This window comes from Macrosteles quadrilineatus, unplaced genomic scaffold (genome assembly GCF_028750875.1).
Source record: "Macrosteles quadrilineatus isolate MER2022 unplaced genomic scaffold, UCM_ALF_1.0 Scaffold_6__1_contigs__length_79288215, whole genome shotgun sequence".
NCBI lineage: Eukaryota > Metazoa > Arthropoda > Insecta > Hemiptera > Cicadellidae > Macrosteles > Macrosteles quadrilineatus.
The window spans coordinates 12131880-12149353 of NW_026542599.1; the positions used below are offsets into that span (position 1 = coordinate 12131880).

Here is a 17474-nt window from a genome sequence, read left to right on the forward strand (position 1 = left end):
AATTTGGCAGCTAATCTCAATCTACCTCTACCATATTTCGAGACACTGAGGTAAACTGTCAACTCCGTTCTTGAGAGATTGAGGTTATGTCTTGCTTAACCTTCAATCTTAGTGATTGCAAAAGTACCTTAACTTATAAAATAAACTTAAGTATTAAAAATAAAATTTACTATGGATGTTTGTTTTAGGGTGTAGCTAATTATAAGTTTAGGCATATCCTAAATACATTATTATTTGCTTTCTTCGTCTCTATTTCGAAACACATCACCTTATTTTAGTTTCCTTCATCGGTTTTTTTATGTTATTTTTAATTGTGTTTTTATTTAGGTTAAAGGTTAAAGCGGCTATTTGCCATTGCACTGAAAGCATATCTAACTTAAATTAATTTGATCCCTTTATTAGGTGAATGGTATTGAAACAAACTATGATATTGTTTCTCTCTACCACAATCTTTAATACCTTAAAGGTCTAATAACAATAATTATCTTATAATAAGTTTAATTAGTATGCCTAGCCTATTTCAAACATATCAACAAGGATAAAATCCTTGATTAAATAGTCTAGTATTGACACAGTAATAATAAAATTAAGATGCAATCATTCTACAGAAAACAATCGCATAAAGTATTGGGTGCTAATACATTGACAACAAATACATAACCTCTAAATCGCAATTAGTAAATTAAAGCAATAACAAAACAATATGGCGTCGACTCAAAAAGAGTAATTTTTGCCGAAAGAGAGGAAGAAGAAAGTGCAGTCAACCTCCACTCAACAGCTCGATAGGTGTTGAGTAGTTTTGGTTGTATAAGTCCACCGTCAATCGTTTCAAAAATACGAAACGATTGGAAATAGAATGACTCGACACTCAACTCAACAGTCAACCATTTCAAAAATAGGGCCCCAGGACATAGTCACTCCCTCTCAAGAATTTTAAAGAGAAAGTGCTGGAGGAACTACTGAAGGCACGACCCCTGAACTCCGTCTAAGAATATTCCACAGAAGAAAGTGATGAGGAGCTCATGAACTACATCCATATTAACCGCTATAAATATATAATATATAAGTACAATCGTTTATATAGTAAATGGTAATAGGCTAGTGGTGCTACCGCTGATTGCTGATTGATGCCTGTGTAAAGTTAGTGGCTAGCAGATAATTTGACAACTAACTAATGAAACATCAGGAAATCAGCTGTTTCCCCGTCCTCGCTCGCGCGCTCATCGCTCGTCTCGCCTTTGCCATAGCACGTCAGCTGACTGCCGTAAAAGTTGGATGATGCGTACAACTTTCCATAGCGTAATATTGTTTTATTCGTTGTGCTATTATACTACTCCTGCCATCGCTCAAGTTTAATAAAACTACGTTGATGTCTGTTTTATGACAGTGTTTTAAGGACGAAACGTACGTTTAAATTTATTTTTCCAGGGTCCAAGGGGGGGCTTTAGCCTCTGTAGCCCCCCCCCTTTTGGAACCACCACTGGTACAATCTGAAGAATTTAAACTTTAAATTTTTTTACGAAATCCATCCAGCCATTACTGGTCAGGGATGGATGCATGCCGCATGGTATTTTAAAGGTATAAAATAATTCGACCACAGATAACCACTTCGTATGTTCCGTTCCTATGACTAAAATGACGATAATTAATTTATAAGTAGAATCTAAAACGTTTCATGTGAGAGTATTGCTCATTGGTTGATTGTTTCCCACATCATTAAAAATTTTCGAGCAACACTCCTAACATGTGTAATAATGTCACTTTTCTACTTATGGTGCCGTAAAGCTAAATGGTACAGTAAACATACCCAAACCTTGAACAGACACGACACTGCATCATCTGGCATAAAAATTGCTTGTTTCAGGTTTCTGCAATCTGAAGCCACCTGTAAGTCTAAATTTTACTGTCATTGTCCTGTGTAAAAATTGAAAACTATTTCGTGTTTTGGTTGTAATTATGTGTGATGACATCTGATGTTGAAGACCAATTAGACAGTTCCTCGCTGTGGAATCTGTTATACTTCTATTGCAATCAATTTTACTTCGTGTTTGTGTCTAATTTGAGTATAACCTCAAATTTTACCTCATCTAGTTTAAGATCATTGGTGGATAAGGAAGCTTCTGTTTTTAAACTCTTGCAATATTTCAACACAGTTCTTCCTTACGACGAATTTCAAATTGAGTTATTAAAACTATTCTGTGCAATAATTGCAACAAATACGTTTTTACTTTTTGTTGTGTGGAAGATTTATGGTAATCAGATTTGCCAACGTTTTATGAAGCCAGGTAAATGTCTTGCATGATAGGGTACAACTATTAAATGTTAACTTCTTGTTTTCTCTTCATCTTATAGCTGCACTAGGCTATATTGGTAGCCTAATAATATCACTGAAGAACAGTTAGGTTAACGTATGCTATTAAGCATAGCCTAGGCCCCTACCTACAATTTTTTATCCAAGATATAGCCATCTAGGCTAACTTAAACTGATTTCTCACTTAGACCAACCACATAACCTATCGATGTTTGACTGAAAAACACAGAACGGTAATTTATGCATATTTAGGTAGACAATAGACAGTTTCCTTTATTTTGTAATTTCGTTCAGAAATTCAATGGCATCACAAAACTCCAGAATGTTTAACAGTTTAGATTTTTCTTTGTAGGCCTATTGAAAGTTCATAATTGGTCCAAAAATTCCTTAAGGGAGTACACCGCTCGGTCCACAAGCCAGTCCCATAGTTGCTGTTTGAGTTGGTTTCCTGTTGCGTTCTTGAGGTTGTTTGGAAGAGAGTTGACGATTTTGTGGCCAATATTTAAGAAGATTTTCTGCTGTAGGCCTATTGTGTAGTGTGGTGGATCGGTAGGCTGTAGTCGGCTGCTCTTCTGTTGTGGTAGGAGTGAAAATTCTCATTTCTGGGAAGATTCAGTTTTTTTTTTTTTTATACAGGACAACTCCATGGATGTAGAGTGCTGTCACTGTTAGGAGCTTAAGGGATTTAAATGCCTCCCTGCAGCTGTCTAAGCGCTCAAGGCCTGAGAGTGCCCTGACGGCTTTTTTCTGGAGCACCAGAACTTTGTTGAGGGTTGCCTCTGATGTTCCTCCCCAAGATATTAAGCCATACCTTAACTAATATGTGATTCTATTAAGTTATAGCATAGTATGCTGTCTTAGCAGTTTTCAGACCTCCTATCCATTTCATCCTCTTTGTTATATAGACCCCAGATGCAAGTTTCTTGGTCAGGTAGTGTATGTGGTTGTTCCAGGAGAGGTCTTCATCGATTAATTGTCTTGCCAAGCAGTTTTGAGTTTTTTTCAACCGTTATTTCAGGAATTTCTTGGATTTGTTCATGTTTTTGGCTAAAATTTAATGGCCAGGTCATTTTGAAGGCAGTACTGCAGTGCTTTGTCTGTTGAGGATAAGATGTTGAAGTGTAATTCTTGTGGTACCGGTAAGTCGTGCATAAATAGAAGAGTTGTGTCATCAGTGTACATTACCGTTTCACAATTTTCATTCCTAATGAAATCTGGAAAATTGTTGGTGAAAAGGATGAACAAAACTGGGCCCATGACTGAGCCCTGGGGCACTCCTCTGTTAATCGAAAGTTGTGTGGACCTATGTAGGCTACAGATTTTCATCCATTTGTGTTTTGCTGGATTTCGAGAATTTGTGTACGTCTTTTCAAATAGCTTGCCACCCAGTCTTTGGACATTCCCTCTATTCCTAGGGCTGTGAGTTTCCTTAGGATGAGATTATGGCCCAGATAGCCAAAAGCTTTGCTGTAGGTGACCAAGGGAACCTATAGTAAATTGCATATCATTAAAAACTAGATTTTTATTATCTAAAAACAATGGTGAAAAAATCTTTCTGCTGTTACAAAAACTGAATAAACTACGATCGTTTGAATTTTAATTTAATGTTGTATTAGAAACATTGATCTGCACATCAATATTTAAACTTAATAGCCCAAGACACATTTATTGATTGATTGTAGCCTATGCCATTTTAAAATAAATATTTCCCTCTAAAATTATTGCGACTAGGGTGACCACACGATAAATAGGCCTAATCATTTCAAAAATGCTTGTAGGTAGATTTGGTTGATTAACGTTGCCACCTTGAAAACTCTAAAAAGGGGAAATTTAACTTTGTTAGCTAAAATATGCTTTTAAAAAGTAGCCTAATTCATTTCAGGGTTGATCTTGTTATCATTAGAGAATTCCACCGCATTCTTCTCAAATCGAGCCATGGTCTTAGCGAAAGTTAACTTTTCTTAATTGTCATAAATTTTATCTGTGGTGTTTTTGATAGACAATCGAATAAGTTATGAATTAAGCTACACAATTAAAATCTCCATTGCTTTCTACCAAATTTAGCAACCAAGATTTGTTTTATTTTCAACTAAAACTTCAAACAAGTTTGAAACAACTGTCAAACAAATGAATACAAAATTTCAACACCCTGTGACCAGCCTACATTCTAATTGTTATCAATAAATCAAAACTAATTTGTTTCAGCTGTGAAATGTGATGTTATAATCACATTTGGAACAGAAATATGCGTGAGTTCAAAGTTTTGAGTTTACTTTTGCTTTTTTCCCATTAAATGTAACTTTTCGAGCAACGCACATTGTTCCAGGGCTGCTTTAGTTGAATTACAGTTTTAAATTAATTCCCTCTAGCATTGACTTTGGACACTACAAGTAGAAATCATATTGTAAAATCTAGGCTAAAGACTTTTTCATGTTTCTATCTTATTTTTGAGTAACGTTTTCACAAAAAGTATATTATGCACATTTTTCTTGGTTTATTATTCAAAATAGGTAGGCCTACGGTAGCAGTAGTTAGATACCATGTTCATTTTGGTCTAAAGTCAAATCATAAATTAAGTAATTTATCAATGCAAGTGTTACCATATAAAACATTCATAAACATTTCTTTTTACTGATTTACAAGGATGATAACTCCCTAAAAAATATAAAAAAAATTTAAAAAACTAACAAAAAATTAAAAAGTACTAAGGCTTGCTTGTCTGGCAAAAATTTTACAACTCCCTCCAAATCTTAAATCCTCAGGTTAAATTTAAGATAGTCACAAATAAAGTTATGTTACACACACATAAACTTGGATAAATCAATTTTAACAGAGTGAAGTAATATTTCCCTACTGTACCGTATGTTTCCATTTATCCATAGGGTACAATAATTTTTGTTAAAAGTCGTGAAATCTATTTTCTCTATTACCTAACCAACCCATCACCTCGTCACATTAGATGTCAAACTTTGAAACAGTAGTCACATCTCAAAACATGGAATGTGTCTTTTGATTGGTTTAATTTTTCTCCATTTAGTATTTCACAATGCCTATTGAAAGAGTAATCTACGTATCTCATTTTAATTAGCTGTATGTGTAGAGCCAAGGTTTTGATTTTTGTAGGTTTACTTACTCTAAAACTCATAATTTTCTACTCTGAGTACTAGTTTTCTGACTATTTTTGCTCTGTTTGGAAGCATTTCCATTATGCATAGCTTACAATGATCTCTCCCTGCTTTTCCTAAATCTTTGAACATTTTCCACAACTTAATCGCAGCGATCCTGTTAAGATGGCCTAATTCTCAAAGCCATCAAACTCTTTTCTCGCCACAGCTTTCTTATTTCTACAATATTAATACAAAACCTAGATACAATTATTTTTCCAAAGCATAATGGCAAAGTGCTGTACATATTTTTGTAGGATATATTAAAAAAATTGGTGATATTTTCTAGACCAAATGGTACCAGAGTAAAGTTAATGATAAAGGTTTGTCAAGGACAACCTAGGCTATTGTCTATTGTCTATAGTAAAAAATTCAGTGTCATAAAGAGTGTCATTAGGAAGCTTTATATTATCCCTTTTAAAATTGCCTGTATGATTGCTTATATTAACTAAAAAAAACATAAACAAACAGTAGAAGAAACCTCTTGTTTATATTTTTATTTGATTTGAATAATCGTAAAATAGCTTGTGTTTTGCCATAACTTTAGTCATACAAGGCTACGGCGTTGGTATTTGTGAGTGTCAACATCACACCGACGTATTGCCTTGGTATTAACTGCGTAAACATGAATATTGCGCAGACGATGAATTAGTGCTGCAGCTGCTTCGAAAGGCCAGGGCTGCAGTGTTGCCACGTTTTTTTCACTGTGCATTGTATGTATTAGAAGAGGCTGGATTTGGATATTGTTCTTTCATTTATTAGAAATCACCGAATAATGTTCGTCTAAGAACTTAAACCTAATTGTTATATACCTTTTAAATCAGCCATGAGCCTTGCTTGGCTGATTTAAAATGTTATCTTCAAACATTTTTTCTACTATCAAACCTAGATCTAAGTGTTCTTAAAATTTATAGGCCTAGAGCCTTGATAAAAAATTAAAGGACAAACTTATTTAGCGATGTTTTTTTTTTAAAGTAGCATTATTTGTAATTTACATATTTACTATATAAAATATCTTATTTCAGCCACACCTAAAGTGATTGAAGAATTGAAAAAGAGTGTATCGCAACTGAAACTACCTAAACAGCACACACCGAGGATATAATCACCAAAATGGCAGACAAAATTAAGAAATTTTTCGAGAAGAAAAAGGTTGAGGCGAAGTTCAAGATGGCGGGTCCTGGACATAAATTGAGTGACTCTAGCAAAAAGGCCGGCCCCAGCGGGTCAGATAAATCAGTAGGTTCGTCTTATTCAGCACAGCGAGTGACTCCGTCAGATGAAGCCAAACAAGCTGCAGCGGCAGCCTTGGCGAGGTTAGGTGGTGAAAAGAGAGACACGCCATCTTTTAACACGTAAGTAATGAAATGCATAGTTAGACTTCTGGACCAACTGAGTGTTCATTTTAGGCTGGATATAAAACTTCCCTTTCCCTGACAATGTGGGCAGTATTTTGCACCCTACTACCAAAACTATTGTATTAGCTCTCTAGACTTAAAATCACATGTTACACAAACAAATGAACTAAGTTGAATGAAAAGTCAAAAAGAGCTATTTAGGTAACCTCTCTTCCTTTTTTAACAGAATCCTTCCTCGGTTAAACATGCTATCAGTCATGTAAAGTTTTTGTGTCTCTTATGCCAGGGTGGACTCTTTTGCAACCAACCTAAGGCTACGGCTACACGGGCGTTTTTTCACGCGGTAAAATGTAGCTTATTTTCACGCTGCTTGAATTCCCGCTGTTGTATGCCATACATGCGTTTTTTCACGCAGTAAAATGTAGCTTATTCTCACGCCGGTTGAAGTCCAGGAGCGGCAAAATGCAGTGGGAACCCGCAGTTGATTGACGAATTCACGTAATTATGTTATATATCTTCCTCATGGCTGGAATAGTAACATTGTTTCTGACTAGTGAACAAGAAATATGAATGGTATATTGATTTTGATACAAAAACAATACTAAAATTATTTTATTTTTTTAACTTTTCATTTAATTAATTATTTACATTTAGTATAAAAAATGAATATAATACAGGGTTAGTAAAAAGTGTGGAGACCCCCTGTTATTATTTTAACGGCCCATACTAGAAAAACTAAACTCGGCACACCATTATGGCATGTTATGAAGTACTTTTTGGGCATAACCGCCACTTGGTGTTCATCCCCAAAATGGGGGATTATGGGGGAAACTAAAAAATTTCAAATACAAAGACCCATCGAGTGACCCCTCATTTTGAAGGTCCTGGTAAAAGAAAACCAACAACGCAAACTAGAGGTCTCTATCTCAGTTCAGTACAAAATGGCAGCCAATTGAAATTCGTATAAGTTCACAAACTCAAAATGGGGGATTTTGGGGGAAACTCAAAAATTTTAAAAGATAAGCCCCATCGAGTGACCCCTCATTTTGAAGGTCATAATAAAAGAAAACTAACAACTTAAACTATAGGTCTCTATCTTATCACAGTAAAATATGGCAGCCAATTGAATATAAAACTGCAAGTTATTTCCGATTTCTAAAGATTTCAATCAGCTTCCATTTTTTACTGGATTGAGTTAGAAACTTCTAGTTTGCGTTGTTAATTTTCTTTAACCAGGACCTTTAAAATGAGGGGTGACTCGATCGGGCTTATCATTTAAAACTTTTGAGTTTCCCCCAAAATCCCCCATTTTGGGTTTGGTAAGCAAGTGGCTATTAGGCTTAAAAAGTACTTCATAACATTCCAAAAAGGTGTGTAGAGTTTAGTTTTTCTAGTGTGAGCCGCTACAAGATTTACAGGGGGTCTCCAGACTTGGAAAGCTGTAAGTTAAATTCAACTTCTGACAATTTCAATTGGCTGCCATTTTTTACTAGATTGAGATAAAGACCTCTAGTTTGCGTCTTTGGTTTTCTCTTACCAGGACCTTCACAATGAGGGGTCACTCGATGGGTCTTTGTATTTGAAATTTTAGAGTTTCCCCCAAAATCCCCCATTTTGGGGATGTACACCAAGTGACGGTTATGCCCAAAAAGTACTTCATAACATGCCATAAAGGTGTGCCGAGTTTAGTTTTTCTAGTATGGGCCGTTAAAAAAATAACAGGGGGTCTCCACACTTTTTACTAACCCTGTATATTAATTTTGATACGAAAATAACACAAAAATTATTTTATTTTGACATTTAGTATTAAAAAATAAATATAATATAAATATTTGTATGACAAGATTTTCATCAGATCTTTGAATATTCTACTACATAAATGCCTCTTTACATTTTTTAGTCCAACTAAATGCCTTTCCTTTTTTAGTAACAAATTATTGAGTGGTCCAGTAAGGTCGACCTATGTTTAAGATAAAACGTGTAGGTCTACTGTGTAATTGGCTAGACCCAAAAATATTTTACGCTATCCTGGACAAAATTAGATACATTTATATTTATTTTAACTTGCTAGGACGACTTGACTTGATCAAAGCTGCGTGTTACTCCCGCCCGTGTGGCCAGGGACAGGGCGTGAAAACAAGCTTCAAAAATGCACCCCAGTCTATCCTTCTGGGGGTTCGCAGCGGTCGATTTTGAAGACGCGCCGAATCTGCGTGAAAACACACTCCGTGTGGCATACCTCGTTACATTTAATGCTGCCCATATTTCTCGCGTTTTTTCACGCTGCGTTCTTGCTGAAAAAACGCCCGTGTGGCCGTAGCCTTATAGGTGAGTCGGTGGCTCAGTCTGTATTGTATCAGACTTTGAGCCCAAGGTAGCAATGTCGTGGGTTTGGATCCTGGTACTTGCCACTACTTTTTATCTATACCGGCTCACCCCATGCTTTGCTGGATACGTACCCTACACACCGGCCTCTGTGGCCCATGTGGCAGGGCAAATGTAAGGTAAAAGAGTCCGCCGACATCTTTAATTTTAAGAATTTTTATCTTTTATTTTAAGAGGTCGGCGGCCTCTTTTACAAAAAAATACTTTAAACGATGCTCTAGTGTCCTTTGTTACATGCTTAACCAAAAGAAATCATGTCTATGGCACTGAAAAAGCACGTATGCTTAGTTAAGACAGAGTAGTGTCATCTTGACTGACAGATATTTTCTATTTCTTTGCATTACGATCGGAATCTAACGTAACAAGTTTCATCATTTTTATCGTGGGAATCACTATTTTGTGTTTGAATGACATTTGTTTGTCATTGGCTGGACTATTTGGTGGAACGTACTCAGGGTCAACCAATCCCTTTGTTGTTAGAAAATATGTAACAACATTTATTGCAGCTTTTGAAAGTTTTGTACTTGAAACCTTTGAAAACTAAATCCATTTCTGAACAATTTTTTTTTTGTTTTAAATGTTGCAGTTAGTATTTTTCCAGTATAATTGATTCAACTGTGAGTTTTCTTATCTGTTGCTTACACAATCAGTGTTTTAAATAAGTGAGTGATAGCAAAGGTTCTTGGCCTGCATCAAAATAATTTTTATCAAATTTATTGGTTTTATTGTATATTTGACTATATGGTACGGATTTGACACATAAGTTTAAGTTAGGACACATTATTTACAATATGCTATCATTTTGTGATATTTTTGATGAATGTTACTAAAATCGGTCACAACAATACCATTTTCAAGAATATTTTCAGTTCCAGTGACCTATTAATGACTTACAATTGGTTTGTAGCCTACATGTATAATTTTTAGACCCAATCCTAAAGACTGTGTGTTATAAAGGGAGAACATAAAAAACAATTAATTGTATTAACCTTAATATGCAACCTCTGCAGATCTCTAGCTGCGATCCAGGCCCAAGTAAAGCGTGAGCTTGAGGCAGAGAAAAAAAGGTTAGCAGCAGAAAAAGAGGGAAAAGAAGCGACCCCTCCTCCTGCTGAGAAACCCTCTGTAGACGAGGATTTGTCCCCGTTGTTGGCCGTGAGAGGGGTGTACTTCAAGTGTCCGCTTATAGGTAGGAAATTAAGTACCTACATGATATTTTTTTAATAATTAAACCACACAAAACCCACTGTAGCATTGTAGCTAACATTTTGCACAAAAATAATCTTAGTCTTACCAAGAATTTCCGTAGGACTATTCTCAAGATCTGCTCCTTGGCTTTCAGAATTTTGTTATAGAACATTGATGGCTTATTGGTTTCATTAGAAGAAACAGGAAAAAAATTGAATGTTTACACTGGGATATACTTTAAAGGGAATCCAGTTTGCTGATTATGGGGTTTCTTTAGAAATAGGTATTGTTCAGCTAGTTTATTTAAGAAAATAAACTCCATAGTCCAGAGGCTAGATACAGAAATAAAGGTTACATGACATAACAAAAATATTTCACCCTGATACGGTATTGGTCAGACTTCTTTTATTTTGTTTTAATAACCTTTTCACTTTAAATTTTCACAGGTGCTTTTCCCTTTTCAACAATAAAAATCCCTTAAATGTTTATTTTAGAGAAATGTTCATCTACATAACTTAACTGTTTCATCTGTTTTTTCTATTCACAAAGGGTAATGTTTTTCTATTCTGATGTCATATCTCATCGTAAAGCAATGGTAAAGCTGCCAGTATTAAATATAGTACCCTTCCCGGGGTGGTAAAATTACATAAAACTTTTATCAACTTGGAGATCTTAGAAATCTCATTAGATATTTGTATTTACTGTATGTGTTTATTACAGTTGTGTTTTAAATATGTTTTCAGGACCGGAAATCCTTTCCAAGGAAGAGTGGAAGGGGAAGATCAAAGAGTTCTTGTACGAGCAGCTAGCAGACGAGAAAGGCTTGACTGCTTGCCTCATCATTCACTCTTGCAACAAAAATAAAGATAAGGTAATCTATGTGATTGCAGTTGATTACATTGTTTAGCTAGGCGTGTCTTTGGTAGCATTATACTATTATGTGTATTGCTGATGCAGATTTCCTCTAACTGCAGCATTGTTAAGGGTACAAAAAGTGTTTTAGTAATTAAATCTATTTTAAACCAATGGCTCTACTAATTTCTGCAGTACTGTATTAATAAATAGACCATTATGGACAGAAAAAAAAGTTAAGTCTTGGATTATCCTTTTAGATGTAATCTATTTTTATTTCCTTCTATTCGTACTATAGGTATTTAGGAAATTATTTCTTGTAGTTAGTTGAGCAGTTAAAATAACTCCCCGACTTTGTGTTTTTCAGCTAATTTTCTTTGTACAAAGTTTACTGTATAATATTTCTACAAATTGTATTGCAGACTTTTTTCTGTGATGAACTGTGAACTTTGCCTGTGCATTAAAGCAATACGAGATAGAGCTATCAAGTTCATAGAGCGTAGTAGAGAATGTCTACTGAACACACAAATTTTTCGGAGGTGTCACAGAAGACACTGTACTAACTTTGTAGCATTATAAGCTGCAGATCACATGGTGTTATTTTAATGGGTCTGATTTTATTTGTTTTAGTTTTAGTGACTTTTGCCCTGTACATTTATGTATTATTATGGCAATAAAAAATTCTGATTTTGATTCTGACCCAATAAAACTTGTTAAAAAAGGTTAATTATCTTTTAATCCATCAAAATTGGAAGCAGCCATGGAAGAGCTATATATTTTACAATTATGTATGTAATCAAACTTACAGGAATCATTCAGTATTGGACAGTAATTCTTGCTTGGGCTACCTGATATTCAGCATGGAAAAGATCTTTTAAAAAGAATTTCAAAACCCAAAAATACAGTAATTTATTAGATTTGTTGTTAAAGAAGGAAGGAGCTATGATTGTGGCGAATTCCTGAACATCTCCAGTAGTCGTGATATCATCATTATCTACAGCAGTCATGGGAACATCATTCTGTGACCGCATCAAAACCCCAAACATCTCTTACGGTTGTTTAGACATTTTCGTCATTCCCCGCTGTTATGGACAAAATCTTTAATATTTCCCACAATATCATCGTCTCTAAAGGTCACAGAAAATTACAACCGTCAAAATCATCATCGTCCACCACAATCATGGCAAAACCGTGAATTATTTAGATCGCAAAATCTTTGCAGGAATGTTCTGCAATCACGATAATGAAAGCTCGGCTCGACTTGGCCTATTTTGTGTACCCTAAATTTCAGTACAAATCAAATAATCTGAATTTTTTACTATCCGAATGTGTCTCACTTGAGGTACCAATTGATCTGGATGGTTTCATTTCTACTGCACAGTACCGTGATGTTGATTACAATAGTGTTGTTATTTTGTATGCTACCCAACCTTCCTGCTTATACAAACTTGACACAGTGTTTAGGGTTCAAGAATAAATACTGCACTGTATAGCTCAGTGGCTTAACTGGCTCAGAATTATTTGTGTGTCATTAAGTTCTTGGCAGACAACAAACGTCCATTTGGGTTTTTTTTAAATTTAAAAATTTCCCTTTTGACATATTCAAATTGGTTTTTATCTCCATTACCCTGTATCTTTAAGCTTGAATTTGCAACTCAATGTGTGACACCTATTATTATGCTTTTGTTCCAGGTCGAACAGTGTGTAGAGACACTTAGTAAATATTTAGAAAACATAGTCAATAATCCCAACGAAGACAAGTACAGGAAAATACGACTTTCAAACAGAATCTTTCAAGACAAGGTGGCGGGTATGGAAGGCACCATGGAGTTTCTGGAAGCAGCTGGTTTTAGTCAACAGACGCTTCCATTCCAAGATGGTCAAGAACCTTTTCTAGTCTTTAACGAGTCTGGCTTACAAGACCTGGAAAGTCTTCAGGTGTGTGTTTCTTTATTCAAAAACTACATCCGCTGCAGAAAAGCAAAAATAAATTTAGAGCCCTCGGGAAATATGTTTGTGTAAAAATGACTCCCATTTCACTCGCCTCATTTTGTATCTGGAATCATTGTCGGTCCATTTTTGTAACTTTAGGTTTTGGATCTCATCTTAAATACTGGAGGAACTTGATTATCCGGGGTAATCGTAAAGAGGGGAACTGCAGATAAAATTGAAAATTAAGGTTATCTGAATCGAGAAAATAATATAAAAAATACAAAAACTTTTCAAAAAATGTAAGTCACTATCAAATTCCTGTAGCAGTCAAAAGTAAGTTCAAATCTGAGACTTACAGAGTTTTCTTTACTTCATCTAATGTAGTCGGTTTCCACCCCTATAAGACAGTTAGTCTTGGCGCATAAGCCAAAAATGTGAGGGAAAATTAATGCTATTGCCAATTATGAATCTGTGTGAAGGTCAATCCCTATTGATAGTGTTTGTAGGTGCTTAAGTGACTTGGAAAGTTTGCAGAAGGCTGTAACCTACCCTTGTTTGCCACAAAGAACATTTTTGCCTCGTTCAGCCAAATAGTCCAACCAACATTTTGGTGAGCAAGATTTTACTTATTTTCTGTGCATTTGTCCTCTTCCTTCTTGATTTGTGTGGCTGACAGTAGCAGTACATTAGAGCGTCAATTATCTGAAACAATTGGGTTAGAAGGGTGTTTGGATAACCGATTTTTCGGATAGTCGGACATAAAAATAAAATAGGCGTATTTTTTTTTGTTAAGTTTACCTAACCCGCCATGTTAAACTTCCCTATCCCAAGCGTGATGTATACAACTTCTTTACTTCTCGAGTGATGTAAAGTTGGAAAAAAACTCACTCGGTGATGTAATGAAACCCATTTAAATAACATTGAGTGCTTAACTTAAAAAAATATACCTCTATAGAGGCATCGACGTTCAACACTAGAAATCAGCTGTGCGCTTGAATGTTATTGTTATGCTTTAAAGTATTTTCCTAACCTAGCTTTTGTTTGTAAAAGAACGTTACTGTTAGACGATGAGTGAAATGGATAATGAAAAATATTGTACGTAAACCCATGTATATTGTCGGGTCAGGTAAAATATTGTACGTTACACGTTGCGCAAGAGCGTGATTACATCTCTTAGGTGAATTATGCAACTCGCTTCCGCTCGTTGGACAACGTTCACCTGCGTGATGTAAAAACGCTCTTACTACACTTGTAATGTAAATAGCTATTAATTAGTATGAATTGGACTACTGACTTAGGAAAAACAACAAAACATTACAAAACTACGATAATTTAAAAGAAGAAATTATACATGTTTGTTTGCTCAAGGTTTGAAACTCGTAAATTAAAAAGAAAACCAAAAACCCCACGTACTTGAAAAACGGTCATGGACATTTGTAAGGTTATGTGTGTACATGTAGGGCCTACATGACAGCACGATCATTGTGTTGCTGTTTCGCGCAAAGCGTTGCGCCATGCGGGCTCCTACCAACTGCGCTCGTAATGTTGGCACGGTGGCGGTAAACCAACTTTTCAGATGACACTCGGCACTTCGGAACTCGGAACTTTTCGGCATTCGGATAATCAACACTACTGTCCCGCTACTGTGAGTCACAAAAATCAAGAAGGAAAAGGAAAAATGCATCGAAAAAAGTAAAAGCTCGCTCGCGGAAATGTTGGTTGGACTACTGTATTTATAAGATGTCTTAAGAAGTTGCAGGTTCAACAATACAAACTTTGCCATTCACAGTTGCTGATAGACGCTCTGAGGAGTGCGGAGCCTATATCCTTGGAGCTGGATCGCAACATGCAAGTGCTGCTGCCGTCCCAGGCTGCTCAGAAGACCCAGCTGCCTTCTGACTTCTACACACTCACTCCCGAGGAGATAAAGAGGGAACAGCAGTTGAGGTAAAGCTCACTTGTGATATGAGTTGAATCCCTTGACTCCTTCGGCAAACTAGGCATGGTTGTCACAAAACTTGTTGACATCTTTACTTAAGGTAGCATTAAGGCTGCGGCCACACGGGCGTTTTTTTCACGCACAAACGCAGCGTGAAAACACGCGAAAAATTAGAGTAGCATTGAAACAAATAGGCGCCCGCTGCTGCGGGAAAACACACTGCGTGTGGCATACCTCATTTCATTTAATGCTGCTCATATTTCTTGCGTTTTTTCACGCTGCGTTCTTGCGTGAAAAAACGCCCGTGTGGCCGTAGCCTAACTAATGAGCTCTTTTGTAATCCAGATTTTATACATTAGCGAATTTTCCTTTAGGGAATAAGCTATTACCATGGATCTCATGGTAAAGACCTAGATTTGAGACCAATTTAATTGTTTTCATGTCCCCAGAGGCCATAAATTCCATCCACTCATATATATATGTGTCCGTTAGCACAGTAACATGAGTAAAAATAATCGGATGAAATTTTACCAACGTGCAAACACTGTAAACCTACGTTAATTGGAACAAGTTTGCGAACCAAGCATGATCGGACTATGGGAACAGGGTTTGATGGGAAAAATTGGTTTATCTTATTTTTTACCCTAAAATATAATTAAGAATAGGCTAGTTATTTGTGCAACTAGTGAGAAAAGTGAGCAATTGACTCACTCGAGAGAAATCCTTACTCACGAGCCGTAGGCGAGTTAGGAATGGTTTCTCGAGTGAGGCAATTGTACTTTGAACTCGAGTTGCACATTATACTTTTCCTACAGTTACCATAAAACAAATAAATTTGTGAAGAAACATAACCTATTTTTACACAGAAGTGAACTTTTAATATAACATTTAATGTGAAGTGACAAATACAACAGTACAACAGCTGACCAGCTGATTTACAGCCAGTGCTGCCAACGTATTTCGCGTGCATACGACGTTGCCTGCATGTTACGCGCTCACTATTTCGTGCCTTCACGTTGCAAATCTGGAGTGAGACAAAGTAATTAGAGTGAGACAATGTTAACATTGTCTCACTGATGAGCGAATTGGCCACTTTGCTTTTCTCAAATCAGTGAGAGAACATGTACTAGGTAACTGTGTTAGGTAACTGTAGGAAAAATATATTTAAATTAACAAGTGAAGATCTTACTGGTGTACTATAATTTGAATTGTATACAATCAATTAATGTAAAATATGATGGTGTAGAAAGTATGAAAAATTAAGATGATTGTCTAATCTAATTGATGCTATTTTTCATTTACAGAACGGAAAGGATAGAAAATAGTATGGTTCTTCGAACTAAAGCAATGAGAGAAAAGGAAGAACAAAGGGAAATGAAAAAGTACAAGTTTGCCCTCATTCGGATTCGCTTTCCAGATGGTATTCTTTTACAGGTATATTTCCAAAGTTAATTACGTGTTTTTAAGTAAAATTTATTTTAACATGCTTTTGTTACCTTCATCTTTTCATCTAAAATTTACTAATTAGTGGTTCAAGCAGGCAGTCCTCCCTTTATGTTGAAGCATTGACTATGTATCAATAGTCAAAAGTTGTAGTCCATTATGTTCTTACAGTGATTTGATGTATAAATACAATTAGTTGAATTCATCTGCTAGTAAAAAATAGAAAACACCAACATCTAAAAGTTCATTGAAGCTTTTGCTTATGTTAAATAATAAATAGTTTCAATAACATCCCAAGTTTATTTTAATTTACAAATCTATTTTTTTTAATTTGTTGTGTTGTATTGAACTTAAACCATTTTATGTACAATTTGCTAACTATTGTAATACATGCTCAATGGTTCCAGGGTACCTTTGGTGTGTATGAGAAGTTGAGTGACATCATTGAATTTGTGAAAGAAAATGTTGTTTCACCAGAAAATGAATTTGTACTGACCACAGGGACCGGCCATCGTCTGGTTGAAGGGGATTATGGGAAAAACTTGCTCGAACTACATTTAGTTCCAGCATCGATATTATTGTTTGTGTCCGTCGGCGAGACAAAAGAAGAATCGTTTTTGAAACCGGAGGTTATGATTCAGCTGCAATCTTTATAAGGCCAAGACAATTCTGAGCCAAGCTTTACCGTAATTTTAAGTGGTACCAAACCTATCCATTCGACTCTATAATGACACTGTATTAATTTATTCTGGATCACTAATGTATATTTTTCTATTCCTTCATTATTTAATGTTTGTTTTAGTATTTAAAAGGATTGTATTATACATTGTTGATAAAATGTTGAATCTTATTTCTTATCCTTGTAAAATTTTAAGCTAGTTTCTAGCCTGGGATTAATATTA

General features: G+C 35.6%; 1 protein-coding gene across 3 annotated transcripts; it reads left to right on the forward strand.

Moving 5' to 3' along the window:
• Positions 1–1823: 1823 nt before the first annotated feature.
• LOC128997284 (UBX domain-containing protein 6) lies at positions 1824–17411 on the forward strand. 3 transcript variants are annotated; one of them, XM_054422910.1, is made up of 8 exons: positions 1824–1887; positions 6501–6830; positions 10229–10407; positions 11150–11277; positions 12951–13196; positions 14980–15137; positions 16434–16563; positions 16980–17411. In XM_054422910.1, exons 2-8 carry the CDS (start codon positions 6589–6591, stop codon positions 17226–17228), a joined length of 1332 nt encoding a protein of 443 aa, XP_054278885.1. In that variant the 5' UTR covers positions 1824–1887; positions 6501–6588; the 3' UTR covers positions 17229–17411. The 3 variants fall into 3 exon arrangements, with proteins under 3 accessions (XP_054278885.1, XP_054278884.1, XP_054278886.1); XM_054422909.1 differs by lacking the exon at positions 1824–1887 and adding an exon at positions 2167–2285; XM_054422911.1 differs by lacking the exon at positions 1824–1887 and adding an exon at positions 4541–4560.
• The last annotated feature ends 63 nt before the right edge of the window (positions 17412–17474 follow it).